At 51.8% G+C, this 9,603-nt stretch overlaps 1 protein-coding gene across 3 annotated transcripts in view; it reads left to right on the top strand.

The window, feature by feature from the left end:
* Positions 1-9,603, top strand: part of SMG5 (SMG5, nonsense mediated mRNA decay factor) — a 34,549-nt gene that overhangs the window by 16,070 nt on the left and 8,876 nt on the right. For all 3 annotated transcript variants that reach the window (XM_023516481.1, XM_003795261.3, XM_023516480.1), the window contains exons 8-16: positions 233-358; positions 436-504; positions 1,183-1,391; positions 2,359-2,496; positions 2,635-3,234; positions 4,730-4,905; positions 5,984-6,059; positions 6,945-7,120; positions 8,034-8,192. In XM_023516481.1, coding sequence (XP_023372249.1) covers positions 233-358; positions 436-504; positions 1,183-1,391; positions 2,359-2,496; positions 2,635-3,234; positions 4,730-4,905; positions 5,984-6,059; positions 6,945-7,120; positions 8,034-8,192 — 1,729 coding nt within the window. The remainder of the gene's footprint in view (positions 1-232; positions 359-435; positions 505-1,182; positions 1,392-2,358; positions 2,497-2,634; positions 3,235-4,729; positions 4,906-5,983; positions 6,060-6,944; positions 7,121-8,033; positions 8,193-9,603) is intronic.

The raw sequence follows: 9,603 nt of genomic DNA on the forward strand, positions 1-9,603 counted from the left end.
CAGAGGAGAGAATGGTATCATCTTTAACTAATCTGAAAGTTGTGTGTGTATTTTATCAGGAAAGAATGCTCAGGAGTCTTTGACCCTGAATGTACATGTGGAAGGTGAGGCAGGGGCAGCCTGTGGTTACTTCACTAGTAACATGTTCCTTAAAACCTCCATAGAGGGACATTTCCTGTCTCCCTCTTTCCCCCTGCCAAGACTCAATAGCTCACCTCTGTTTCTCCTTCAGCATCCAGTCAGAAGTGTCCTTTGAGGGGGCCTATGGGAACCTTAAGCGGCTGTATGACAAGGCAGCCAAAATGTACCACCAGCTGAAGAAGTGTGAGACTCGCAAACTCTCTCCCAGCAAAAAGCGGTGAGTGGGGCCTGTGGGTGGAAGGGGGCATCTTTCTCACTTGGCACAGTAAGACCATAGGGCTCCTTTCATTTCAGATGTAAAGACATTAAAAGGTTGCTGGTGAATTTTATGTATCTGCAAAGCCTCCTGCAGCCCAAAAGCAGGTGAGTGGAAACCTCTAAGCATGGTCTCTGAACCCCAGCCATGATCGCCCCTTTGCTACCTTGAAGGGAGTGAACTATAGAGTTCTGTGTCATTTTGAAATTCTCCAGCCAGTTGCTGGAGAACTTCAGTGGCATCCCCTAGGTCCACCCACGGTTCTCAGCTCATCCTCCTCTAGCAGAACAAAGTGGGTGCTTAGGCGGTGCCTGTAGCTCAGTGGGTAGGGCACCGGCCACATACACTGAGGTTGGCAGGTTTGAACCTGCCCCAGGCCAACTAAAACAATAAGGACAACTGTGAGAACAACAAAAAATAACTGGGCATTGTGATGGGTGCCTACAGTTCCTACTTGGGAGGCTGAGACAAGAGAATCACTTAAGCCCAAAAGTTTGTGGTTGCTGTGAGCTGTGACACTACAGCACTCTACTAAGGGTGATAGCTTAAGACTCTGTCTCAAAAAAAAAAAAGTGGGTACTTAAGAGATGTGGAAGAGGAGGTGACTGGGAAGCCCACCCACATACTTCCCTGTTTTGTCTGCCATGGGGTCAGTCCTGCTCTGCCCTCCCTTATTGCTCTCTGAGGATCCCTGCAGGATCCCATAGTTTTTCCTCTGATCCTGTGTCCTCACTTCCCCTTTAGCCCCCACCGTTGACCTTCCCTGTATTTTTGCCCCTCCACAGCTGTGTGGACTCAGAGCTCACCGCTCTTTGCCAGTCAGTCCTGGAGGACTTCAACCTCTGTCTCTTCTACCTGCCCTCCTCACCCAGCCTCAGCCTGGCCAGTGAGGAGGAGGAGGAGTGTGAGAGTGGCTATGCTTTCCTCCCGGACCTTCTCATCTTCCAGATGGTCATCATCTGCCTTATGGGTGTGCACAGCTTAAAGAGAGCAGGTACTTTCCCCATGCCCCTCTCTTTTTCATTGGTATTAGGATCCTCACTGCCCTTCTCTTAGGCTTTGTATTGATAAACTTCCTCCCACAGACAGTCCCTTCACTTCTTGTGTCACTACTTGGCTCTGGGAATAAGGGCCAGGGACCCTGCCTTAGAGTGCTCCTGATGAAGGGGCACTAGCCACAGTGTATTCCACTCCCCCTCCTCCTTTACCCTGCCTACAAATTTGCATACCTCCAGGCAAAGAGCAGAGGCTGGATACTTAGCCGATCCAGACAATTCAGACCTTGCTGTTGGGAGCATTTAGGCTGTTCTGGAAACGTTTCTGGCCTCAGGGTATGAGGAGCAAGACTGGAAGGGAGGCAGGTAGGAGCAGGGTCAGTGTGAAGACACAAGTGTGGGAAGGAGGCTCAAAGCAGGGAGGCTCAAACAGGACAAAAGGATCTGCTCACAGGAGGGAGCACATGTGAGTTGGTATGTTTATTTTAGTTTGTTTTGTTTTTGAGACAGTCTCACTTCGTCACCCTTGGTAGAGTGCCATGGCATCTTAGCTCACAGCAACTCCAAACTCTTGGATTCAAGTGATCCTCTTGCCTCAGCCTCCCAAGTAGCTAGGGCTACAGGTGCCCGCCACAACACTGGCTATTTTTTAAAGATGGAGTTTCACTCTGGCTCAGGCTGGTCTCTGACCTGTGAGCTCAGACAATCTACCCACCTCTACCTCCCAAGTGCTGGGATTACAGTCCTGAGCTACTGCACCCAGCCATGAGTTGGTATGTTGTAGCTTACAGGAGGAATAACAAGAGTAAAGACCTAAAACATTTACTAATAATTTTCACTTTGGAAGAAGCTTTGAGGGGTAGTCTGATCCCTGGAAGAATTGAGAACAGGTGAGCTGGGTTGGACTTGATGGCACCCACTCGTCATCTGGCCCTGGGCCCTAATGTCTGGCTTCCCTGGCTTCAGGGTCCAAGCAGTACAGTGCAGCGATTGCTTTTACCCTGGCCCTCTTCTCTCACCTCGTCAATCATGTCAACATCCGGCTGCAGGCTGAACTGGAAGAGGGGGAGAACGCTGTCCCTGCATTCCAGAGTGATGGCACAGGTGGGAGAATGGGGAGGTTATGAGTGGGAAGGTTGGTGTGGGGTACGGGAAACAATGAGGAGACGCAGATATGTGGGGGGTGGTGGTGTTGGAGAGCTTGTTCCAGCCTTGAGGCCCCTAACCTTTTTCTTTCCATAGATGAACCAGAGCCCAAGGAACTTCTGGAGAAAGAGGAGGAGCCAGACCCCGAGCCTCCTCCCACAGAACCCCAGGCAAATGAGGGCAGAAAGAGCCGCAAGTTCTCCCGCCTCTCCTGCCTCCGCCGCCGCCGACACCCACCCAAAGCTGGTGATGACAGTGACCTGAGTGAAGGTTTTGAGTCAGACTCTAGCCATGACTCAGCCCGGGCCAGTGAGGGCTCAGACAGCGGCTCTGATAAGAGTCTTGAAGGTGGGGGAACAGCCTTTGATGCTGAGACAGACTCAGAAATGAACAGCCAGGAGTCTCGATCAGATCTGGAAGATATGGAAGAGGAGGAGGGGACACGGTCCCCAGCTCTGGAGCCCCCTCGGGCCAGAGCAGAGGCTCCTGATTCCCTCAATGGCCCACTGGGCTCCAGTGAGGCTAGCATTGCCAGCAATCTGCAAGCCATGTCCACCCAGATGTTCCAGACCAAGCGTTGTTTTCGATTGGCCCCCACCTTCAGCAACCTGCTCCTCCAGCCCACCACTGAAGCTCACACCCTGGCTGGCCGGAGGCCCTGTGTCAATGGGGATGTGGACAAGCCTTCAGAGCCAGGTATTTGGACCTTTTTGTCATCTTGCTCTGCCCATAGCTCCATGGCTGTGGGCTCTTCCCTGAGAGGTAGCCTTTCTCCCCAAGGGAGTAGCCTCTCTTCACGGCCCTTGCTGCCCTACTGGACCCTCTGGTATAGTATAGCTCATGAGTTTTTTCCTGGTGATACCCTCTCCTCACTTCCTTATGCCCAGCTCCCAGTGCATTTCTTGATTTTACTTCTCTCCCACTCTACCCTGCCTTGTGGGTTTGAGGCTTTCCTGCCTCCACAATTGCAGCTGTAGGTTTCTCTCCTGGTGCTACCCAAGGTCCCTCCAAGGTTCCTAGAAGCTAGAAAAACCATCATTACCAAGGCTGGCGAGTGAGACTTCTCCCCTCCTCCCTGCAAAGGAAGAGTCTTCAGCATCAGCAACTGTTTGTCCAGCATACTCTTTGCTAAGCACAAGTCTGTGTTGTTCTAAGTATTATTTAACTTTCATGGCAACCTTATGGTACAAGAGTTATTATATATTAGTTTAAATGCTGATTTTTACCTCCAATTTTGTTGTTGTTGTTGTTTGTTATTTTCGGTGAGACAGAGTCTTTCTATTGTCCTGGCTGGAGTGCAATGGTAATGTTATAGATCACTGCAGCCTCCAATGCCCAGGCTCCAGCAGTCTTCCTACTTCAGCCTCTTCAGTAATTGGGACTATATGCATGTGCCACCATGCCAGGCTAATTTTTAAATTTTTTTGTAGAGACTGGTCTTGCTGTACTGCCCAGTTTGGTCTCAAATTCCTGGGTTCAAGTGATCTACCACCTCAGTTTCTTGGAATGCTGGGATTACAGGCATGAGCCATGTACCCAGCCCCTCCAGACTTGTGTGTGTCAGCCTTTCTGGAACATAGTTTTCCTCCCTTACCCCAAGCCTGTCACTCTGCTGATTCTTACTTGCTCTTTAGACTTTACCTTAAATACTAACTTGGTCTAGGACCCCTTCAAAGCTAGGTTAGGCTTGGTTCCTGTGGGCTCTTGGTGGCCCTCTGCAGGTCTTCAGCCTCTAGCCTTTCCCAATAAACTCTCAAGAGATTTATTGACTGATCTGTCTCCCCAGCTAGTTTGGGATCTTCCTGAGGGCAGGATAGAATGTGCTGTATCCCCAGCACCTGACCGAGTGCCTGGATTAGAAAGTAGAAGAAGTGGTTTTGTCCCTTTCCTTACAGCTCCTTCTGCCTTCCCTTCCCATGCAGAGTTGGCACTTCAGGAATATTAGACTCACTTAGCTTGAGTCTCAAAGAACCATATTTAACAAGGCACCAGGCTTTTGGTTTAAAGGCAACCAGTTAGTGGGCCTGGAAAAACTGGGAAAGGGTTTGTATATGAATTTCCATCTTTTGCGTATCAGAATTCCCCCAAGAATCCAAGTGAGGCAGGGGCATGATTCTCCCGCAGAGTGGAGGCCTATTGTATGTGCCTGCCTGTGGTTTACCCCAGTAACCTCCTCTGCTCACCTACCCAGCATCCGAGGAGGGCTCTGAGTCGGAAGGGAGCGAGTGCAGCGGGCGCTCCTGTCGGAATGAACGCAGTGTCCAAGAGAAGCTGCAGGTCCTGGCTGCCGAAGGCCTGCTTCCTGCTGTGAAAGTCTTCCTGGATTGGCTGCGGACCAACCCTGACCTCATCATTGTGTGTGCACAGGTGTGTTAGTCCCCTATGGCCCTGTCAGGCCCCTGGGTGTTGGAGGAGGGGATGTGCTGGGGTGGGCCTGGGAGCTCCCTCAGGTGGTCTGATCAAGGCAAGAACTGTTGGCAGGCCCCTGTCTGTGCTGGGCCCTTAAGGTTTTTGCAGGAAAGATTAGACATGACCTTTGTCCTCAGAGAACTTGTGGCTGGGGACGGTGAGAGAGCTGTTTATTCTGTTGTGTATTCTCAGCGCAGGGCACAATATCTGCCATTATGAGTACTGCCAGTGAAGGTGTGTGGTCATGGCTCAACCTGTTAGATAAATGCCAAGAAATTCAGAGAAGGGAGAGCGGACTGAGTAGAGGATGGTAACAAAAGAGATGGGAACTTCTGACAAGGGGTGGGAAGGTGCTTTGGGCAGGGAGAGTCCTCTAACAGGACTAAGAGGTGTCAAGCTGGCTGCCATGGAGGCTGGGAGGGGCCGTGGAGCTTCCTCTCCACCCTCAGGTCCAGAGTCCCAATCTTCAGCTTTTTACTTTAGAAGTGTCTGTTCAGAGTATTACTGTCCAGTGCACACCTGTCCTGCTGCAGAAGACCCTCTTGCCTGTGGGTTGCCGCGTCCCTGGAGGCTGATGTGTGTTCTGTCTGATGACAGTGGCTCCCCGGCCTCAGTCCCTGAGGTGTGGTCTAGGTGGATGTGCTGGGACAGGTCCCCAGAAAGGAGCGCAGTATGGACACGGGGTGGGGCTGCAAGGAGAGGTTTCTGCTAGACACAAGAGAAGCCACCTCCGTCAGCACTCCAGCTTTCCCACTGCACGTCCTGGAAGCCTTCCCTATGGTCTCACTGCCCTCTCCTCCTGTGAAGCATTCAGTGTGCCCCCTTCACCCAGCCTCTTTGGTCCCCATGTTCTTCCTTATGGGACCAGCCTATTTTCTAAGTCTTCCATGACTTTGTCCTCTTCTGTTAATTTTTTTCTGTGAAATGCCTCCAGCACTCTGAACATAGCCCCAAGCCCTCCTAGAGTGGTACTTCTTTGCTCACTGGCATCCTATCTCACTGTCTGTGGCTAAAGGCCTCTCCCCTCTCTCCCCAGAGCTCTCAAAGTCTGTGGAACCGCCTGTCTGTGTTGCTGAATCTGTTGCCAGCTGCGGGTGAACTCCAGGAGTCTGGTGAGTGGATCCTGGTACTGCCCTCCCATTCCTGTCCCCAGTGGTCCCACTAAGCCCCACTAAGCCCACCTCCTTCCTGATAACCTGGCCCTTAGGGTAAGGAGTTTAATGGGACTTGCTGCTCAGATTCCCAGCACACACAGGCATTATGTGGAGCAGGCAGCCTGGTCTGTAAAGGAGTAAGGGAAGGTCATGAGAGGCATCCAGGTCCTTACTGCTGTTGCACTGATGCTTATGGTTATGGAGAATTGACTTTGACCTCCAGCCCTCCTCCATCTGGCTCTTCCCTTCTCATCACCTTCCAGATAGAACCTGCTCCTGCCTCTTGAGACTCATGAAGGGCTGTTGGCCCCCGCTGCTCCCTTGTTTCTGTCCCAGGGTGATTGTTCCTGTCAGGGAGCCCTGCCATTCTGAGCTACCTGCACTCTTCCACCTGTTGCCTCATTCTAGAGCTCCTCATGGCTGTTCCTTTTTTTTTTTGAGACAGAGTCTTCAGCTGTCACCCTCAGTAGAGTGCCATGAAGTCACAGCTCATAGCATCCTCAAACTCTAGGGCTTAGCTTAAGCGGTTCTCTTACCTCAGTCTCCCTATAGGTGCCCGGCTATTTTTGTTGTTGTTGTTGAGGTTGTCATTGTTGTTTTAGCTGGCCCCCCGGGCTGGGTTCGAACCCACCAGCCTTGGTGTATGTGGCTGGCGCCCTACCCACTGAGCTACGGGCGCTGCCCTCACTGGCTCTTCTATATCTGTCTCTCGCTTCTTCCTTCCCTTTCTCTCTCTCTTACTTCTGTCTCCTTAGCCTGATAATTTCCAGAGGGAAGGGCTATGCCCCTTTGACTGGGAACTCCCACAGGGTAGATGGTCTGATGTGTCCTTTTCCTGCCCAGGCCTGGTCCTGTGTCCTGAAGTCCAGGGTCTTCTCGAAGGCTGTGAACTGCCTGACCCCCCCTCAGGCCTGCTGCTCCCGGAGGACACTGCTCTTCGTAACCTGCCCCCACTCCGAGCTGCTCACCGACACTTCAACTTTGATGTGGATCGGCCTCTGCTTAATGCGCTGGAGGAGGTGAGGTGTCATTTCTCGTGCCATGGCTCTGTTGGTTAGCAATGCAGGGGCTCCGGGCTGGGGAGGGAGGAGAAGGGTGCCCCCTTCACCCAGACAGGAACATGTCCTTGGGGCTGCAGACCTATGTCCCTCTTTATTCAAAGAGCTGTTTTAGCTTGCCTTGGCAGAATGTCCTTCCAAAGGTCTGTTTTGGTAGTTTCTGCTCAGTAGAGGGCAGAGGAAGTTAATTATTAGGGCTTTGGGGCCTCTACCAGTCTCTTTCCTAACTCTGGGCCCAGCCTCCTCTGAGCTGAACATCAAACAATCAGAAAGTTTGTGGAAATGCTGCCTGCTTCATCCAGCAGCTTTGCCCTTGAATTCATTTCACCACATGGGTCCTGGGGGCAGCCGGAAGACACCAAGGAGCTGCCCAGTCCCTTCCCTGGACACACGCCCTGCTGTTCCCTCTCCTGCCAGAACATCTTAGCTGGAGTCTGTCTTATAATTTAAGGTTCTAGATAATATTTTTATTTGAAGGGGAAGAGTGGTTTTACTGACTGCAAAAAATACATTGGAAAGTGTTGATCTAATGTAATCTCCTTTTTTACACATGAGGAGTTGAGACTTAGAGGAGAGAGCTGGTAGTAGAGCCTGGGTCCCTGCACTTCTAGCCCAGTGCCTTTCCCCTTCTGCTTACCTGGACACCTGATTCTGGGCCTCCTAAGAGTCCCCTTGCCCTGTCTTCTTACTCCTTTCCTGACAGCTGGAGGCTCTGGTCCTCAGGGGTCCTCTTTCCCGCTCACAGATGTTTCTCAAGGAGCTTTTATTGCCAAGGTGGCTGGGCCAGCATGGAGAAGGGAGGAGGGAGTCCGTCCTGGGGGCAGGCTGGGCCAAGAAGTCCCTGCTCAGCCAGGCGGGCTCCTGTCTCCCGCAGTCAGTGGTGCGCGTCTGCTGCATTCGCAGCTCTGGTCACTTTGTCGCCCGCCTACAAGGCAGCATCCTGCAGTTCAACCCGGAGGTCGGCATCTTCGTCAGCATTGCCCAGGCTGAGCAGGAGGGCCTGCTGCAGCAGGCCCAGGCACAGTTCCGCATGGTGAGTCCGGCCACCCTCCCCGTCAGCTCTGCTCCCACTGAGGACCCAGGGGAACAGGCTCGGCACATTGGTGGTCATTTCTTGAAGAATGCAGTGAGGGGTTAGGGAAACCACGGCTGGGCTTCCTAAAGGGGGGCTGAGGGGTAGAGCTGATAGCCAAGGAGTGAGAGATTCCTAGAGGAGTGCCTGTGTGGCTCAGGACCTGCACCCAGACTGACTTGGGGTTGACAGCCCTCTCTATCACCTCCTCTGTGAGCTGAGTAGGTCACTTAACCTTGCTCAGCCAGTTTCCTTATTGATTATATGGGAGAAAAATAGAATCATCCTCATGGAGTTTTGTGAAGGTGGAATGATAGTGTATATAAGGTACCTGTACATTGTCTAGGGAGCGTGTGTGTGCATACATGTAGCAGATGCCCTCTCCCTCACTTTGGATACAGACTGGTGCCTGGGAGGGAGAGGGGAGCTCTGGGCATCAGGCACTGTGCTGGAACTACCCATCCCAGACATGACCCCTTCCCACAGGGACCCAAATAGTAGGAAGTGGCCTGTGTCACCTCTTCCACTCAGTTCTTTCCACACTTACTACTGAGAACCTGCTTTGTGCCAGACACATCAGTATTCTACTCCGGGCTGCAGCAATGAACAAGGTGTGCCTGTTCAATGAACTAGCCTGTGGGGGCTAGTACATTGTGGGCAGCAGTCTAGTTTCCACAGTGGGGCCTTGTGCTCTCTGAGCTCAGTGGCAACAGTACATGTGGATTGTTAGTGTCTGGCATGGGCCTCAGCAAGCACAGAGCTGCTGCTTCATTCCAAGCCGACCCTCTTCCCAGCCCCAGTTTGGCTGCCTCCCTGCCCCCGAGCCCCCTTTTTGGCAGACATTCTGCTTAGCTGGGAAGGGACATAGGTTTTGCAGAAACTCCTTTTCTTATCTTAAAACAAGCACATTTTATTAAAAACAAACCTTTTGTGTTAAAGCTTTATTGCTGTTCCACAGGGGAACCACAGGGAGGTACAGAAATAATGACAGGAAATTGCACAGTTTCAAAACTGTTAAAGAGTTTTCACAGGTGCTTCCTCCGTCCTTAAAGCTCCTGATGATCCTCCCTGGAGGGGAGGGAGCAGCTGCAGGCCTTTCAGGTGGTGCTGGACACAGGCTGTATGTCCCACAGATTACACCCTAGGGGTTTATCCTCAGCAACAAGAGCACTGTTGTTATGCCTTCCCCTGTCTTTTATAAGAGCTTTCTGCATGCAAAGCCTAGTTTACATGTGACATATCATTTAGCCCTTGAAGCAGGCCTTAAGGTAGATGATTGCACTTCATTTTATGGATGAGAAGATGTAGAAAGACAAGGGATGTAACCCAAGGTTAGAAAGGTATAGTTGGCTCAGCGCCGACTTAAGCTAAA

Source organism: Otolemur garnettii, unplaced genomic scaffold (genome assembly GCF_000181295.1).
Source record: "Otolemur garnettii isolate 467f Iridium unplaced genomic scaffold, OtoGar3 scaffold00091, whole genome shotgun sequence".
In the NCBI taxonomy this organism is placed as follows: domain Eukaryota; kingdom Metazoa; phylum Chordata; class Mammalia; order Primates; family Galagidae; genus Otolemur; species Otolemur garnettii.